This window comes from Symphalangus syndactylus, chromosome 13, assembly GCF_028878055.3.
Source record: "Symphalangus syndactylus isolate Jambi chromosome 13, NHGRI_mSymSyn1-v2.1_pri, whole genome shotgun sequence".
NCBI lineage: Eukaryota > Metazoa > Chordata > Mammalia > Primates > Hylobatidae > Symphalangus > Symphalangus syndactylus.
The window spans coordinates 54,929,545-54,948,164 of NC_072435.2; the positions used below are offsets into that span (position 1 = coordinate 54,929,545).

The following is an 18,620-nucleotide window of genomic DNA, read 5'->3' on the forward strand; positions in this document are numbered from 1 at the left end:
AGGCTGCAGGGCCAAGACCCAGGAGGCAGGCCCCGCTTTCCCCAGCCAGTCTGCACCTAGCCAGCTAAAGCTGGCAGCAAGACCCGCCTTCACAGGCTCTGGACACAGGCCAGGGAACCACTGCGTTCATCTTCCATCTCTCAACCACTGTAACACACCTTTTTCTTCCTCCAAAGAGACTGCAGCATCCCCTTCTCACACATGCACCCTCTGTTATTTGATTTCTGTGTACAATCCCTTACTGAAAAATACAATATAGATGGGGGAAGGCACATGAAAACTGCCAAGCTGACCCTGAGTCCCGAGGCCTCCAGACTTCTGTAACACTTGGGACAAGGTGCAGCTCATTACGGGTGTCCAGCAGATCCACACACTAGTTTGACTCTAGGATCTCCAGGAAGGTAAAATTAAATGGCAAGTTTCCTGCTCCACCACATCTCTGCAAGATGCATCAGCAAAGAGTAATGTACGTAATGTACATGTGTTTTGGAAGCATCCCACAAGTATTGCACACTTGGGGTCTCAGGCAAACTTCCCTGATGTCCTGTGGCGGTCTGGATCCAGGGTAGCTGCACAGAGGCCTAGTAGGGTGGGAGTGTGTCTCAAATACCACTCAGGTTTCAGTCCAACAGGCAACATCAGCCACTCTCGGACATGTCATGCAACAGTGAGGCACCATCTGTAGCCCCTACCCCCATGAAAGGTGTAGGAAAATAATAAAGTAGATAACCTGCATTTTATTTCCCTTATTGCACTGTTACAGAAAGGTGGCCTTCTCTGTTCACCTGCTAGCATGCACACTCTCTCTCTCTGTTTCTCTCTCTCTCTCTCTCTCTCTCACACACACACACACACACACACACACGGCACTTCCCACAATCCCACACCATAAGAAAACCTACAGAACAGCTCCTTTGATCTGAATCCTCTGCTAGGATTCTCTTAGCTCCTCATTCACTCCTAGGCCACATTCTTCCCTGGTTCCACGGCTACTCCTTAAGTGTTTACCTCTCTGGTCTACTCGGAAGACAATGGTCACCTTTTCATAATTAGCCACATCTTTAAGAAAATGGACATTAAGATTCCTAGGCAACCAGCCTGGAGATCCCTCCAAACCAAGGCCCATCTTTTCCAATAAATGCCTCTCCTTTAGAATATCAATGAACACAGCTCGAATAAACTGTCACCTATGACCAAAAATAGTCAGGAACACTTGTCTATAAACCAGACTTGATGAGAAGGCATTTTAGCAGGAGTATTACAATAAGGTGTTTACATTTTTTATGTGCTTACCATATTACCTTTATTATGTGTAACATCAAAGTGATTATCGCAATTACATCTAACAGAATTAATTACAGAACTTCGCATCATTCCAGGATACATAATGCATTAGAGGTAAGCCAAAGAAAGAAAACATCTTGATTGTAGTAACTATTGTTGGGGTGTATTTTCTCTAGCAGCAATGCCACACCAACGGCAGCTTTCAGAGCAATGGAAACTGAGGGGTTTAACAGGGAAAAAGCTGTATTCTCTTAAAATTGAACTCATGCTTTTTGCTTAATAGTACATTGGTGATAGTGGACATATAAAATCAATTTAATTTTTTAAGTGTAAATCTTTAAAAGGTGCTGGTTAATCCACCCAACCAATGTTACTACATAAAGGAGAAAGCACATGGGTGAAAGACTTACAAGTCTTTACGTATGCAAAATAAATTCACTCAAGGCTTCATTAATATTAATTTAAATTCAAAACCCATTTACATTAAATTGTTCATTAAAAATTGCCTATTTTATGCAACATGCATTTCTCAAAGAACTCAGAGGAAACTGAATACATAGGACTAGATTTAATGATGGGAATGGAAAATCAAAAGTAAATGAATTGGAGTCATTTCACGTATATTACCGAACAGCCCTTTGCTTTCCATTAAGGATGGGTTCCACTTTGGGAAACAAATATATATTCCGAATATTGTGTTTTCCACTGCTATAAACTTGTAAACATGACCTTCTGGCCTACCACAGAGGAAAAAGAAGAAAAACAAGAGAAACTAGTGGAAGGGAAAGGGCAGCCAATCCAAAACTGGGCTTGGAATAAAACAGGGATGGTTTGCCTTCAGATCTCACCTGGATTCACAGTGCATTGCGAGTTAGGCTCGCGTTTTTAAAAATGTACGTAAGTTAGCATCTGCCAGTGCCCATCTTGATCTAGAACTAACAGTGTCTTTTTCCCCTACACTCTACCCGTTACAATCCTTTATTCTCTTAGCCAGGTGACCAGGAATGTGATGACAAGGAGTTAGTAAGTTCCTTGTGCCCTCCTCCTGACAACAATCTGAACTTACCCTGTTTCCCCAACAGCTGTTCTGGATGAAGAAAACACAGTCATAATTAATAACATGTGTCCTGACAGTATGAATTAATAATTTATCACTAAGCCCAAACAAATTTAAATTATTCTTCAAGAGCCACACCTTTGCATATTTGAGAAAATAAGGTAAGGAGATGGTTAAAATGTCCAGGTAACGTGACCTTCGGTGAACTACTCATCCCCACCCCCCCGACTGTATCTCTTGGACTATTCTTGTTGAAATGCTAAAATAATTTACAGAATTGAAAGTAATTAAACCCAAGAATCTAAATGCTGATCAAACTAAGTGCATGTGCTAGAAATGTCTTCTTTTTTAAATGGGGCTTATAAAATATTCAATATTTGGTCAAGGACACTATGTAATCTTTCTAATAAAGATTCCTAAACCTAGAGTATGACAGTTGTTCAGGCAAGTGGTCATAAGAAGATTATGTTCTATTATCATCTTTTTTTTTTTTTTTTTTTTACTTCCAAAAATGCATAGCGTTATTCTGGTCACAAACAGTGACCTGAATTTTTAAGTCCATTTCTAAGCGTAAATTTCTACAAATGGTGAAAAATTAAGAAAAGCTACCAAGTCTATGTCTCCAGTCCTTACAATGCAGGTTTGTGTGTATTTTTTTTTTTAAAGAAAATCTAGAAACGGGGAAAAATATTGATAGCCATTGTTTAGTGGGATTTAAAAATTTAATGACTAACTGCAAATACTGGAAACTGGAATTAATCTGTCTGGATTTTTTTAAAAAGGCTTACAGACATTTAAATGCATGTATCGGGACACTTTATCAACCTAACATAAAATTGTCATCTTATCTTATTATATGACTATTTTATGCATGTGTCAAAGAATTTAAAAATGACTGCCTGTCTATTGAGTCTAATTACAACTGCACATTATCTGTCTGGATGTACCAGTCCATATCATTGTTACTAAATACAATATATTGTATTCACCTTTCATTTGTAACTTCAGACAGAGAAACCACAATTTAGAGCATAACTAAAACACAGACACACACACACACACACACACACACACACACACACATACACACAGTGAACACCTGCAAGGGTTTGGGATATGGGATACCACTGTTCCCTTCTGTCCTTTTCCCCTCCGTGGGCTTTGAGGGTGATGCTACAGGGGTGTGATAAAGCAGCTGATTTGAAAGATCCATCTACCTACCTGGGCTGGACACTAACACAGAAGGGTAGACACACACACCCTACTTTATTTCATTTATATTAATTTTTCTTACAACATGACCAAAGCTATTTTTACCCTCTGCCCAGTGACAGGCAGGGATGAAAATGGGGCAGGAGGAAAGCCTTACAAACTGCACTTGGGATAACTGTGAACTGCTGCCACTCTTGGATTAAACATGGCTGTGTGCACCAGGACCGGGCACTTCCGAATCCTTTCGTCTCTGCCTCCCCGCCTGCCTGCCTGCCTGCCTGCCGCAGCCCTGGCCCCAGCCTGACTCTTGCAGGACACGTGTAAAAGAGAAAGCACCACAAGAGGTCCAGGCACTGTGCCTTCAAGAAGGTATATCCTTTCTCTTTCCAGAAATCCCAGGAGTGGAGGGCGGGGGTAAAGGAATGGTTTTAATTCTCTCAACTCACCTGGGTTTCACGGCATTTCCCACGGCCCTGAGCAGTCACCTTTCATTCTAATCACTTGACAAAACAATCTTTAGCAAAAAGAGGGGAAAAGGCAGACGTGTGAGGCAATTTAGGGAATCGCTGCTGAGGCATCAGTTATTGACTATCTGGCTCCTGTTTATGAGCGCGCTCAAGGCAAAACTGAGAACAAAATGACAACATCAACAGCTCACAATCAAGTGTGGCCCTGGAGAGCACTGAAGCCCTAACTGACAGCTGTCAAGATAATGGGGGCACCGCAGCTGATTCTGGAAGGTTCTCTTCCCCACGTGGACATCCAAGGGAATAGCCTTGCCTCCCACCTCCTTTGTTTTTCTCCTTCGTCTTCTTGGTTTTCCTTTTTAGAATTTGCATTGTTGCTCTCATTTCGTAGGAAATGGGGGAAGAAAAAAATCATAGAACGGTCAAAACCAGTCGCTCTGCCACCTTGCTACAGAGTAGAATACCTGTCCAAGGAGAAATACGTGGCAGGTATGAGAGGAAATAAATTCCCAAAGCTAAGGCCGAAATGCCCTTCTGAATGCTCCACGTGCTTCCAAGAGAAAAGGGAAAACTCCTTCCCGGAGCTGCCCGATGTGTGGACCAGACTTAGGAAGGTGTCATCTGGACACCACCAGGTGGGCCACCTCTTAGGCATGCCCATGTCTACTGGCAACATGGAACCCCCTCTACCTATTCCAGGGGGATCCACAGTGTTCTGTGGCACCAGCAGACCCTAGGGGGTCCAAGTCACTTTCACAAAAGTCAAGATGCTTAAAGATTTACCCTCGCCTTGTTTTTACCACCTAAGAACTCCATGGAACATTACCCCCTTTCAAAGAATATAGCTCGCTGGCAAATTGTGGTTCGATGGTTTCTTTTTTTTTTTTTTGGTTTTTTTTTTTTTTTTGGAAGCATAAGAAATGGTCTTTTATGATTTCACATTTGCCTCCAGAAAATTAATATAAGTAAATAAAATATCTGCTATTAAGTATTACACTAAATTTTTCTGGCATTTTCAGAAATGTTTTTTAAAAATCACTCTGAACAGGAGAAAGTCATGCTTTAAGCAAGGGATAATGGTCATTTTGCCTGAAGGACACTGTCCTTCCCTAACCCCACTCCTCTGAGCTTCTAAAAGCAGCAACATCTGTCCAGCACAAACGCACAGCCCCTGGAAATTACAGGTCTCAAGGAAGCAAACTCTCACCCAGGTTTCTCTTTGGCAGGTAAAGAAACCTCTTTCTCTTTGAGAAAAGACACTAAGCCATACACAGTTTCTATCAAAACACCAAAAAATCCTAAAGTACAGAAATATGTATTTACAGGGATTCTTGGAGCCTGCTTCGGCCTTCGGGAAAGCAATGATACATTGGCCTAGATATGAAGACCGTGTGTACCTGTGTGCCACGTCTGCTCGCCCTACCCAGCTCTTGGCCTTTTGTGGTTGTTATTCTACCCCAGACCATTAAAAGGGCCCTAATTCCTATGACATGATTATCCAGGTACCAAAGCCCATTTGTCACCTGCAGCAGAAAATTGAGTTAATGCACAACTAAAGGCAGCCAGGACTGTGTAATATCAACTTGATTACATCAAACTAGCTGCAAACCTAATTCTGCTGGATGACACTGCGTCGAGCTTGTCATCTCCAATCATTAAAGCTGTCAGGAATCCATCAGGTTTACAGCTAATTAGGTGAACACTAATGAAGCTGGCAAAACAACTTTTCTTTTTTTATGGCTGAGCGGACCTTTCAGTTTGGAGGGGAAAAAAAATTCTCGAGTATTCTCAAGGTTGCTGGGGACTGGATTTCCAGTTACCAATCAGCAGACATCTTTCTTTTCCCCACTCTCTCTATCAGTACAAAGCAATCAATTTGTCATCACTCCCAGTATGCCACAAAAGCTGGCATGAACCTTATAACTTGCAGCTGGGAGAACTAAAAAAGAGGAGAAAAAAAAAATGGGAAGTTTCTTGTCCATCCAAACAAACAAACCACCCCCCCAAAAAAAACCTCTGTGCATACTTATCACCAGCCTAAATGTGGAGTTTTTTTTTTTCTCCACTCTTCTTAAATAAGTAGCTCTTCAGTCAGCCTCCACCCCCTCCTCCACATGTCCATTAGGCAGAGGCATTCTGATAAAGTAAATCCAAAACCCGAGTATGGGAAAGAAATAAAGCACTCATGCTGCCAGCTTCTGATTGACCATTAAGCTATTGATGAATGTGCCTGTCAGGAGAGAGACAATTAAATCAAATATGAAACAAAGTCGTTTTGACGGGTCATTTTGATAGAGCAAAACCATTCTTCCATCTCCTATTAGTCCTGCAGTCAAGTTTTTTATATAATGAATTTTTCTTAACTGACCTGAGATTTCCTGGCTGGCTTTCTTTTAAAAAAAAAAAGTGCAAAAAGGTTAGTGAACAGGTTGCTCTAAAAATAAGTAAATAAATAAATAAATAAAGCCAACAGCAGGTTCCCTCCTCCTCTGATATTTCTCTGGAGGAAGCTATCAAATACAAGTCTCAGATTGGCAGGGTGCAACCGAAGAGATGAACTAGAGAGAGAGTTCTGAACCAAATGTAAAGATGTAATCACATATGGTTCATTGGATGGAGGCACACACATACCTTAAAATGTGTATCCAAAAAGGAAAGAAAAAAAAAATTTCAAAGACTGGAAGAAGCCCAAGACATTCCTACTACTCAACTTTGTGAAGGATTCCTCCAAAGTTTCAGAGTTTATTTTGGGTAGATAAGCTCATTGCTTGAGCCTGGAATTTAAAGTAGAAGGTGGGACGGGCAAGAAGCAAGCTCCAGGAGGTTAACTAGGGAGGCGGCAAGCTCCCTACAATCACTCCTGGAATTTTCAAACTTTCTAAATTTGGGCAACACCGAGGACAGAGAGCAAAACCTGCATCCTAAGCCCCAAACCAACCCTGTTTTCTTCTGAGATTTTCTGAAGACACTGGCAGGCAGCACATTTCTGGGAGAAGAGAGAATTATCATTCCTTCTCTGTGACCCCGTGTAAGGGGTCTGGAGTGCAGAGTGCAGCCAACGTGTGAGGTCCCCTGGCAGTGCTGGCTGGCATGATGGAAATTATGGGCACTCAGGGCAACTCAGGGCACCATGGGTACAACGCCTTCCTCCAAGATGGGCATCAGCCAATGCCCTGACCCTACTCTCTGCCGTTCCCTCTAACATCAAAAGAGAAGTAAAAGAAAGGAAGAGAAAAGAAAAGAAAGGAAGCCCCACTTAACCCTCCCCTTCAGGGAGCATCTGAACCTCTGCACATCTGAGTGTTACTCATATCAAAATACATCACGTCCATATGTGGTCCTCTCGGCAATCCGCCCCAAATCCCAAAGTTGCACTGACAGGGCCCTCCTGACGTCACAGAGCTTGGCCTCACTATTCCAAGTGATTTATTGATGTTTATTGGGAATGAATAGATCAAAGGCAGCAGCATGACGGGCGATCAATCAGTCATCAAATCAAGGATGGCAACGGGCCAGAAACCCTTCTTCCAGGCAACATGCCCCCAACCGACATTATTGCAAAATAATGTTATGTATGTGGTTTTTGTTTTGTTTTCAATGATGCGTTTTCCAGAAAAGAAAAGAAAAAAAATCGGCTCAGTCTTAACAGGAGTTGACACTCCCGGTTGAAGAAGAAAAAAAAAAATGAGGAACAAAAAAGTACTCAGACACGTCCCAGAACTAAGTGCTATGCGGAGATGAGGGTGGGAGCAGCAGTACAAGGAGGGGGTGGGGGCAAGGAAACACAAACAGGGGAGAAGGAAAGGCCAGCATCTAACATAGACTTGACAGTCATCTGACAATACCCAGACCCTGTGCGCTCCGGGTTCCACCGCTGTGCCCAGTTTGGGCCCAAGAAATGAGGAATCAATCGTTATTAGTACTAAGGTGGCCGAGGGGACCGGCTCGCTCACTCGTTCGCGCTCCCTGGCTCGGCGGACACCGGGCAGTCCCCAGCCGGTCGGCCGCTCGGAGGACGCGGAAGGTGTCCCGGGGAACTCAGGTGACCCCGCCCGCCCCCCACAGAAAGAGCCAGACCGGGGTTGCTTCCCATCCCCTCTGTAGCCGGAGAACCGAGGAGGCAGGGACCCGGCGCGGCTCAGCGCGCTCCGCGAGTGGCTCCCCAAGTGGGTGCGAGAGGGAAGAGGGCAGAGCGCGGCGGGGCGTCCGGGGGGCGCCCGGTACCCGAGGCGGGCGCACGCACCCGAACAGGAGAGCGGCGCCCGGAGTTACTCAGTGCGGGCAGAGGAGCGGGGCGAGGAGCGGGGTCGCGTCCGCTGGAGGTGCGGGGCGAGCGGAGGAAGAAGAGGAGGAGAGCAGAAGGAAGGGGAAGCGGCTCGTACCTGCTGCGCGCCGGGGCGCCTGCTGCTTCCTCCTCGGCATGATGCTTCTCCGGCGACTGCCACTGCCGCCGCCGCCGCCGCCGCCGCCGCCGCTGCCGGGCTGAGGACAGGGAGGGAGGGGCGGCTGGCCCGCGGGGGGGCGAGGCGGGCCTGCTCTCAGCCTCCCCCCCGGAGAGCGGCCGCCCGCAGGATGCTGCTGCGCCCAGGCTCTCCGCGTCCCCCCCGCGCCGCGCTCCGCCGCGAACCCCGAACGTGCGGAGGGAAGAAGGAGGGCGGGTGAGGGAGGCTCGGGGAGGGAGGAGCACGGGGGGGAGGAGGAGGCAGAGGAGGAGGAGGTGGAGGAGGAGGAGGAGGAGGACCGCGCTGCCGGCGGAATGGGAAGTTTGACAAATCGCTCCAGAGGCCGGAGGAGGAGGAGGGGGCGGGGAGGAGCGGCGGCCCTGCCCCCCCCCGCCCCGTCCCCAGACGAGGTGCGCGGGGTTCGGGGCTGGGGGGCGGGGAGAGGGGGAGAGGGCGGGCAGAAGGGTGGGAGGAGGAGCGCGGGAGCGGCCCGGACCGGTACTGCCCCGGCCCCCGCCTCCAGGCCGGGGGTCACTGCATCCGGGGGGACGCGCAGCCGCCGCCGCGGCCCGGGGCTCGGCGGTCCAGTCTTCTGCCCGTGGCGCGGCTGGAGCGGCGGCGTCGGCAACAGGCAAGCTTAAAGGAAAAGGAGATGATCGTGTCAATCGCCCGCGGGGGCGCCGCGCCCCCGCCCCCGGCCCCAGGCCCGCCTGGGACCCCCGCCCCGCCAGCGAAAGGGGTGCCACCCCTCCGCCTCCGCCCCGTGCGCACACGCGGGGGCGCCGCGCCCGCCCAGCCAAGCCCGTCCCGGGGCGCTCGTTACCCCCCCACCCCATTCCCACCCAGCGTTCGTCCCCAGCTGCCCCGCCCGGCCCGCACTCCTCTCCACCCGCCGACTCCGGAGCCCCCAGCGCGGTCCCCTAGCCGGGGCTGGCGCCCCCGGGGATGCCAGAGCCCACGGGCGGACCCCTCCAGGGAGGAGGCGGGCGCGGGCCGGGGCGGGTGGGGGCATCCCTCAGACCCCGCGCCACCCAGCTCCTCCCCCAGGACCCGCCGTAGCCACTTCCCCCAATTTTTTTTTCCCCGGACAAACTTTCCTGGGCCCGTCCCGGGGGTCGATGTGGGAGGGGGTTCCTTCAAGTTTCCTCTCCTGACTTTGGGATGATCAGGGTCCCTCCACCCCGCCCCTCGCCCCCGGGAGCCGGGCCGCGCCCCCCATCCACGGCGCGGGCCGATCCTAGGGCGGGACGGGGGCGGGAGAAGGAAACCCGGCTCCCCTGCCCATCCCCCGCCCGGGGCTCCCCCCGAGAGCCTAGGGGGCCGCCGCGCCGTGTTCCGCGCCCGGCCTGCCGGCGCTGCTGGACTAGAGGGATTGATTATTGATTGGTGATCGGGGTCGCTGAGGCTCCGGGCGGGCCCGGCCGGCGGGCCGCGACGAGGAGAAGCTGGCGGGGCGGCGTGGGCGGCGGGGCGACGCGGGCTCACTTACGGGCGGCGGTGAGGGCGCGGGTGGGCCGGAGCTCATGCGGGCGACCCCCGGGCGGCGGCGGCGGAGCGGGAGCCGGAGCCCGAGCGGCGCGGGCGGCGGCGCATCGATGCGCTGCGGGCTCGATTGCGTCTCCCTGGGCCAGCTCTCAGGCCGGGAATGGGGCGGCCGCGACGGGGCCGGCTCCGGGCGCTGCCGGGCGGCGGCGGCTGGAGCGCGGGGGCGGCCTCCGGGCCCACTGTCCCCGAGGCGGCCCTGCGCCCGGGCGCGCTGGCTGGGGCTCTGGCGCTCTCGCGGGCCCCGAGGCCGACAGTCCCGGCGAGGGCGGGCGCCCTGCGCTCCGGCACCGGCTGCCTGAGCGCTCCTGAGCAGCAAACCCCGGACTTCTTCCTCCTCTTCTCCTTCCTTTCTTACCCCCGCTTATCTTTTTTTCTTTTTTTAGTCTCTTTCTCCCTGTTTTTCTGCCCTGTGTCCTTTTTATTTTTTCTCTACGACTGTTTTTGCAAGTTTGTTTTAAAAGTTCACAGCATGCTTTCTTTTCTTTTAGACCGGGAGACAGTGATCTCACCCACACGGTAAGATCAAAAGTCTCCGCTCGCCCAGCCTGCGGGCTTGGGCTGGGTCCAGAAGTCTCCCAGGATGCAGATGCGCCGCCGCTGGCCTCCCCGGCTATAAAGCCGCCTCCAGCGCCTTTCCGCCCGCAGGAGCGCTCGGAGTTGTGGGGTGCGGACCCCAGGCGGGGCAGGGAGTCCGAAGCGGGCTGTGGCGGGGCTCTGGGGCTGGCGGACTCGGGGGCTGAGGCGCCGTGCGCGTTGGGTGCCCGTGGCCGCAGAGGCCAGAACCGCTACTCCTCCAGGCCCGGGAGACGCGGCCGTGGAGCGTGAAACGCTTCTTGCAAGCGAGGAAACGGTGAGTTGGCCGACACCGCCGGCGGCCTCACCATTCTGGTGGCCGCGCTGAGCTCCTGTCGCCTGGAGGCGGGTTGCGCCGCACGGGGTCAGCTCCCGCCGGCTCCCCGCTCACCTTCGAAGCGCCCACTTAGGCGCGCCCGGTGCGGCGTGTGCACAGCGCTTGGCGCCGCACACGGAAGCGTGGAGTTCTCCCTGGTCTTGCTTTTCTCCTTTCCATCCCCTCGCTGTTCTTGCAAACCTCTGTTCCATCGGCCCCCTCCCCCTGCGGGCCGCGGCCTGAACTGGAGTCTCCGCGTAGCCGGCCGCCGCCGCTTGGTCGCTGCCTGGCCCTCCCCCGCTCAGGCGCCAAGCTCTGTGCGATCCGCCCTAACATCTGTCCTTCCAACCACTGGCGCATCCATCAGTGTCAATGGGCTGCACATAGTAGCGACAGCCCGCCACGCACAACACGGGCTATGCGGAGTGCACGCCGCAACCATACTGCCAAGTCGGGACACGCAAAAAGGCCCCCGGCCTGGCTTGGCACAGCCTGAATCCCTAATCTGTGTTCTTTCAGCCACATGTACCCACCCCCACTTAATATCTGGACCCCCAAACATGAATAGTTTTGCAGGCCATTCTAAGGATGGAATTGAAGGAAGAAGGGCAGTGTCGCCCAAGTCATTATTTTCCACCAGGTTTTCTCTGCCCTTCTGTGGGTTGGGTGTGGCTATGAGAGAAGGAAGGGAGACTTCCCAAATCCGCACCAAGCACACTGCAGATCCAGAAGCTACCTGGATCCAAGGGCTTAAACCCCCTTCACCTGGGCCTAGGATGTGTTGTCGAGGTCGCTGGGCAGGTTTTAGCCAGGAGGTCTCGCGCTAAAACTTTTTGGCCCCGCCTGGCTGCTGCGTGACATGGCCTGATGGAGAGGAGCTGGAGAGCGGAGGAAAACGTTGATCCCAGTGAGAACTAAGGGCCAGATTTAGGGAAAAATAGTGTCTGGATGGCAGTAAGTCTGTAATTCACATGTTGTTTACAAAGGGAGAAAGGGCAGGGCTGTAGGTTTGAGAAGCCGGAGGTTTGCGCGGAGTTCCCTGTGCCCGTTTCCCGAGAGTGCCGCTCTCGGCTGTGGTTGGTTGTTCTACCTGATTTTGCCTCTTGCCTTCAACTCTCCCATAACCCCTCCCCAAATGTCCAGAGGGTAAACATATGCGCATACCTCCCTGATCAATCCAGCCAGACCAAAGGGCCTTCCCTCTCCTCCCCCTAAGAACTTAATGGGAAGAGTGTACGGGGGACCTACTCTTGGGACATCTGCAGGGCGGCCGTACCAGGCATTTTACCTGACTTTATTCTCACCGCAAAGATTTCTGTCTCGATACCTGGTGCCCCCTCAGAGTCCACTACACAAACGGGTAAAATCCCGCGCGGCTATTCATTTCGCCATTCGCGAGTAAGAAGGGGAAAAGGAGCCACTTCTAGGAGAGCACTGAGGTATGCTCGGTTCGGTTCCCGAGGAGGCCAGAAGCGGCCGCGGCGGCGCGGGCTGGAGCTCCCTCCTGCAGGGAGACACCGCGCTCTAGGGTGCGGGCTTCGCCGCCCACATCCAGTGGTCGAACTGTTTTCACGCTAGACTAGAGGGCGGAAAAGTCTGCGCCCGCGGAGAAGCTAGAATTCTGTAGAATGTACACTGTGTAGAAATCTTTTCACCCCACTCTTCAGAGTTGCAGATTATCTTTGAAAAACAACAAGCTCTGGCCCTGCAAGCGCCTGGTAACTTCTACCCGCCTGAGTCACTCTGAAAAGTAAGCCCCTAGGCCAGTGAGATATCCCCACCTTTGGGAGGTGCCACATTTCCGGGAACATTAAAAAAAAAAAACCCTAAAAATAGAAGGAGGAAAAATGAGCAAAGGCGGTGGGACGACCCACAGAAACATCGAGGTGCAAATGTCCATAGGAGAAACTGGCACTCGCATGGCAGCCAGGTGGCTCACCCAACAGCTGGGTGGTAACCTTGTGATCCCCAAACATCCCCCAGGGCCATGAAGGCAGTGCTGACCCCCACGATTGCACCTCAGGCCCAGTGGAATCCCGCTCCTCCTCCATAGCGGTGCTACGTAATCAGTAGAAAATCAGTAGAAAAGCTCCCAAATGAAGCTGCTTCAGGTCAGGGGTTAGAAATCTGCCTCCGACCTTTTGAACTCAAGGAAATTGGGACACCTGTCCCCAGGGCTACCTGTGCCCCACTCCAGGATCATTCATGACCTTAGCTACCGGGAGCCCCACCCGGATAAGTTTTTAAGAGAAAGAAAAAAGTCACATGCAGGCGTGGCTAGGAACAGGTGTGTGCTGTGGGGACCGGCACTTGTCTGGCAACACACCACACAGAGTCACGAAGTCTGTGCCAGAAAGGAGTAGCCAGGCCACCGCCGGGAGGCAGCCGAGGTTGTGTTTGAGGTGGCGATTGAGGGCAGTAGGTGACAGCTCGACCCAAAGAAGGCCAAGTCCTGGCCTTATCTGGGGTGGCCACTGAGGGAGAAGACTTAAGGGAAAGAAGGTGTCCTCAAAGCTACCATTACAAGATGAGAAGCTAGAGCGGGCTCCGGTCCCAGCCACCCAGGGCCTAAGCCTTGATCTTGGAGAGTGGTTCTGGGAGGGAGGCTTGGGCCACCTGGAGGGACTGGGCACGCTGAGTAGTACCCTCTGGGAGCCTGTACCCCGTTTCAAAGTGTGAGGGCATTTGCCCAGGGTGTAGGCTTTTAGGGAGCCCAGGGCTGGGCAGCACCAGGGGAGAGAGGCACTAGGTGGGTGCCCTCCTGCCTGCACTCACCTGGAATGCTGGCATATGGATTTTTTGCCTTCCTCACGCCACCCCACACCACATTCTGGGCTAGGCAGTGTCGAGGAGGTGCCCTGGGTTCAGGGAAGCTTGCCACCTGCACACCTCAACCAGGAATTGGGCCCCGGAATCTCAGTCCCTGCCCAAGCAGGAAGGATAGGGACCCTGGCCCTCCCCAGGTGGTAAATTGTTTGCTAAAAGTGCATTTACACAGCGGCGAAGTTTGTTTCTCTTTTTCCAGTAGCTTTGTTTTAACGAACCAGATGTTTTGTCTGTAAGTTCTCCCAAGAACTTTTACAGTTTTGACGTGAAATAAACCTTCGAAAATCAGAAGAGTATATTAATACCACTTCTGTGGGGCCTGGGGAGAGCTGAGTCAGGTGTGCCTGGATGGAAGCTGGGGGTGGGAGTATAATCTTTGGAGAGAAGTAGGGGGCTTCTCTTGGCCCAAGGTCAAGAATTGGTTTGGGGGAGGTGAAGTGCCTCCCCGACTCCCAAAACAGGCACACACACGCGCGTTGTCACTCCAGAGTACGAACTCCCAGCCCTCCTCCAACCAGGCATAGCTTGCTACGTCGTAAATTTCTTGTGGCTTGGGGCACAGAGATGTGGCTCAACTTTGCAGACTGTGTCCACTGCATGCTGCTGCCGTTTTCCACGAGGACCGCCTGACTAAAAGGCAAAGGGGCCGTCGATCTTCTTCCCGGGGCAGTTTTGATGCCTGAGTGTGTGGGGCCGGGGCCAGGGCAGAGCAGGGTGGAAGCTGGTGCCCCTGCCTGGCCCGCCCTTAACTCCTGGGCACAACTAGATTCGGGAGAACTTGGGGTGGAAGCCGACCTGGTCTAGGAAGCCACAGCCTGCAGGTCCCCCTCTCCAGTGCCTCATTTTTTCCGATTTAGGATTTCCAGGCAGTTATAAACACCTTAAAAAAAAAAAAGACCCACTTAACAATACACCTAAAAGAGGGAAGGAGGGAAGGAAGGAGTACGGTTATCACAGGCGTACAGGGAGAGGGAAACCAGGTCTGCCTAGAAACCCACCATGTGAGTCATAGCGGCCACTTTCTCGGGTTTCCCAAGACAGGAGATGAGGATTTTCTACTCCCTCCCCTCTCCCCAAGCTTTCCAGTGCTCTGAGTCTCGCATCTTCAGATACCTCTTTCTTCCTTCATTCTCTTTCGTTCAATCATCTACGGAACTTTCAAAAACTTTTTTTTAGGAGAGCGAAGATTAAATAAAGAAAATAAAACGTCTTTGTATTTCAGTCTAAGGAGGACAGATGCACATTAAACTCAGTTTGGAGCGCTTAACTCCAGGCGAAATGCCCTTTCATCAAATCCCACGCGTCGACTTGGGTTGCGCTGGGAATTTCACGAATTCCTCGCTGCAGCGTGGCGTGGTTTACCCCCACCCCCACCCCACTTTGGGTGAAATGGATTTTTGGAAACAATTTAAGCAGAGCTAAAAATAAGGGGAGGGGAAAACCCTACACTAGAGATAGCTGCAGCCACCTAGGGGCTCACCCCTGGCCAGGAGCGAGCAGCTATTTGCTAGTTGTAGCTCAAGGGTGCCCAACTCTTCCCATGTGGTTGCGCCAGCTGCCCCGCACTGCAGGTATCTGAATCATTACGTGGGCAACCCGATGCGGCTCTGAACCCCGGCTCTTTGAATGCTGGAATCCTGAAGGAGGAGGAGGTCCCAGAAATCAAACCACCAGGTCTTAGCCGACCAGACAGCCCAGCTTTCTGAGGCTGGTGACCTCATTAACTGGCCAGGGAATTTGCAAGACCAGGAAGAATCTCGTTTCCCATTTCTTCTTTCCTACGTTGCTTTTCTCCTCTGTCTTCAACGTTAGGGTTTTGTGTTTGTCCCTAAATTTACAATTTACAAACGGGGAAGACAGAGCCTAAGTTTCAGCAGGGCAGACACAAAAGAGAGGGACAACACTCTGGGGGTCTCATTCTTTCACGTTTTTGTTTCTTGAAATTTGATGGATATCACCTGTAGTTCGGCAATAGGAGGGCCAGGGTGACTGGGGACATGGTGGCCCGAAGGGTTAGATGATATGGCATGCAGGTAGTCTCTGATCTCCAGGGCTTTGATAACAACAAGATTTTCCTCCTTTGCAGAGCAGTCCTAAATTCTGCCTTCTCCCTTTTCTGCCGCCTCTTCTCTTTTCCCCATCTCTTTCTTCGTTTGTTTTTCTGTTTTCTTTTTGTGCCTCTCTCTTCCAGCAGTCCCTCCTCCACCTTTATAAGACTTCTCAAAGGTTATTTATTTAAGGTCTACCAAGTGCTAGCCCCAAACAGGTCCAGTCCTTCTCCCTGTGGCAAGACGGAGGCTGTTACCGCGTACAAATAGTGAGGGAACAAAGTAGTTTGGAGTTTTTTGCAGCTTTTTTAGGTGGGGGAAAGGGAGGGAGGTCAGAAATAGGTTGACACTTGGTTTGAAATAAAAGAACATGTTAAGAAGTTTCGAAGCTGCCAATAAAACCCTTTAAGTGGCTTGTGATTCAGTGCCTGGAGTTGCGGGGATGGCATTGGTAAATGACTCTAATGCCCAAAGAAAAATATTACAAATGCCGCTGTCTCGGCCACCAATCGGGCGCCGCTCTCCTGCGCGGGCGATGGCTCCTCTCTGGCGCGGAGGGCACCTACATTTGCATGATAAATTGACCATACTGGCGGCAGCCAATGAAATATTCAAATTAGGCCGGGTGGCGGTAGTAGGGGTGGAGTCCCTGGGGCTGCCCCTTGGCGCGGCGGCAGGAGCGGGCGCTACCACCTCTCCGTCAGCGCCCTCTGGAGGCGGGACAGCGCGGGCGGCCGCTCTGACCCAAAAGACGAGATGTGGGGTTGGGGGTTTGGGATGCAGGGGGGTTTGGGAGGGGTGATGGTGGGGTCCGGGTGGTGCTTCGCGGCCCCAGGAGGCTTTCCGGCTGGCCTCGTGGACTAGGGGTACAGTAGGGTCTCCGCATGCCTCTTGCCCTTAAAAGTGTTGATGGATTGCAGAAGTGGATGGTGACCCCAAGGAGGGGTTTCAGAAAGGCTCCAGCCTCCTTCGCCCAACCACCTTCTCTAGGTTCCCCTAACAAACCCAGCACTTAAGTTAAAATCGTGTATTTGCTCTTGTTGACTTAGCTTTAAGACAAGATTCTTGCCCACCGCACACCACATGGCCAGCTTTCCCAAAGGCCCTCTGATAATGAAATGATGGAGCAGATATATCAAACTTTCCATCTTGCCCTGAGCCAACGACCCTGCACCCTCACAGGCCAGGGCACTCTGGAGGGCACCCTGCCTGGAGCCCCAAACCTTGGCTAAGCTGTGGGAGCCTAGGCAGGGGCAGGCAGTGCCTGGAGGCTGGCTTCAGACGGCAGAACTTCTCACCTGGGAAAATGCTTTCTGGAAGAAGCACCCAGGCCTCAAGGCAGCCCCAGTGAGAGGGCAAAAAGGGATATACATAAGGCATAAGGCTCTGGCCATGGTTAGGTGCTGAGCCAGGAAGATAGGGCAGATTCATATGGGGGAGATTGGCTTGGTGATGAGACCACTTCTGACTCCACCAGAATCAGGCCTAGCTCTTCCTGGAGGTCCTGACTCAACGGGGACTTTTGCATGGGAGCCAAAGAACAGTGGATGTCTCTTGTCTGCTGATCATCACTTCCCTTCCCCCACCCCATATTCCATCCCATGCCAGATCCCTAGGCTGTGCCTGTTACAGCTATTGGAGCACCACACGGACTTGCCTTTAAAGCAGAATTTTTAGAAGTGCAGTTGCCTTTCTTTACTCTGCTGTGGGATGCTGAACACCTTGTTCTTTCTCCATCTCAGCAGTGCTTCGAGTTGGTTCCTAGCTGTCTCTCGGAATGCTCGATCCCCATCTCTGTTCCCAGCCAAAAGGGTCTTCAGGAGGTGGTCTGCACTCCAGCCAGCAGCCCTCTCAGTACCTCTTCCCCAGACATAGTCAAAGCAAGCCATTCATCTGCAACCAGTCTCACCCGCCCATTCACCAAGGAGAACCTGGGGATACGACCACTCAGAACCTGGCCCAGGCTGGCTCACTAACTGTATGTAAATACATACAGCAGAAAGAGTAGGTGCTGAACACACATTTGGGAGAGAGTGAATTTTGACTCTCAATCACCTTATACATATTATCAATAGTTTCAAAGTATGTTGCCCAAAGGATGTTAATTCCTAAGAAGGCTTTTGTATCGTTTGGAGTTTTGAGGAGTGTGTTGGCTGAAGAGAAGAGGGTCTGGCCCCAGGCTTGATGGGAATGCATGGGGTAAACAGCTGGTGACAGAGGTACAAAACAGGCCTCTCTACTTTCTAAGAGAATCTTCCATCCTGGCTGGTTTTAGGACCTGGGTTGGGGTTCCCATCAGGAGGAGGCCTAAGGAAGGAGTAGGCCCCTTCCTAGATGGCTGATTCTACTTATATGACAGGGCAGGGAAACCTGTCTAAGCCCGGGAACCCTCCTTCCTCCTCCCCATCCTCAGGCCTCACCTGAGACTTGCAAATGGACCAGAGTCTTCCTCCAACAGTGAAATTTGTTAAAGAGTCACTCCTGTCTACAATGTGCAGAAATGCAAGCCTCTCTCTTTCTCTCTCTCTCTCTTTCTCCACCTTGAGGATGCTGTATTTAGAGCCCATATAGGGATAAGAAGGTAGGCAGTGAAAGCAGGAAAAAAGTAGAAGGCTGGCTGTCATCCAGCCCTGCATCCAGTCCTATCTCAGCTGAACCGTGCACGATGAATGAGGAAGTAAATGACAGGTGAAGGACCAAGAGAGTGAAGCTAGTCAGTTTATCTGAGGAGTTAGGTATCAGTGAGTAACTGTAAGGATCACACCCACAGTGGGTGTGCCCCGCAGATGAATATATGTGCAGCAAGCGGTACCTTGCAGGGGGAATGCAAGCTCCAACTGTGGTGATGAG

At 51.8% G+C, this 18,620-nt stretch overlaps 1 protein-coding gene and 1 long non-coding RNA gene across 2 annotated transcripts in view; one reads left to right on the top strand and one right to left on the bottom strand.

Moving 5' to 3' along the window:
* Positions 1-10,079, bottom strand: part of TSHZ3 (teashirt zinc finger homeobox 3) — a 76,955-nt gene extending 66,876 nt beyond the window's left edge. The window contains exons 1-2 of the mRNA XM_055237198.1: positions 9,952-10,079; positions 8,403-9,098 (exon numbers count right to left, since the gene is read on the bottom strand). Of these exons, the coding sequence (XP_055093173.1) occupies positions 8,403-8,442 (40 nt within the window). The 5' untranslated portion in view covers positions 8,443-9,098; positions 9,952-10,079. The remainder of the gene's footprint in view (positions 1-8,402; positions 9,099-9,951) is intronic.
* Positions 10,080-10,488: 409 nt separating this feature from the next.
* The window catches only part of LOC129460425 (uncharacterized), a 35,625-nt gene continuing 27,493 nt past the window's right edge, over positions 10,489-18,620 (top strand). Inside the window, exon 1 of the long non-coding RNA XR_010115069.1 lies at positions 10,489-10,857. This is a non-coding gene — a long non-coding RNA (uncharacterized lncRNA). The remainder of the gene's footprint in view (positions 10,858-18,620) is intronic.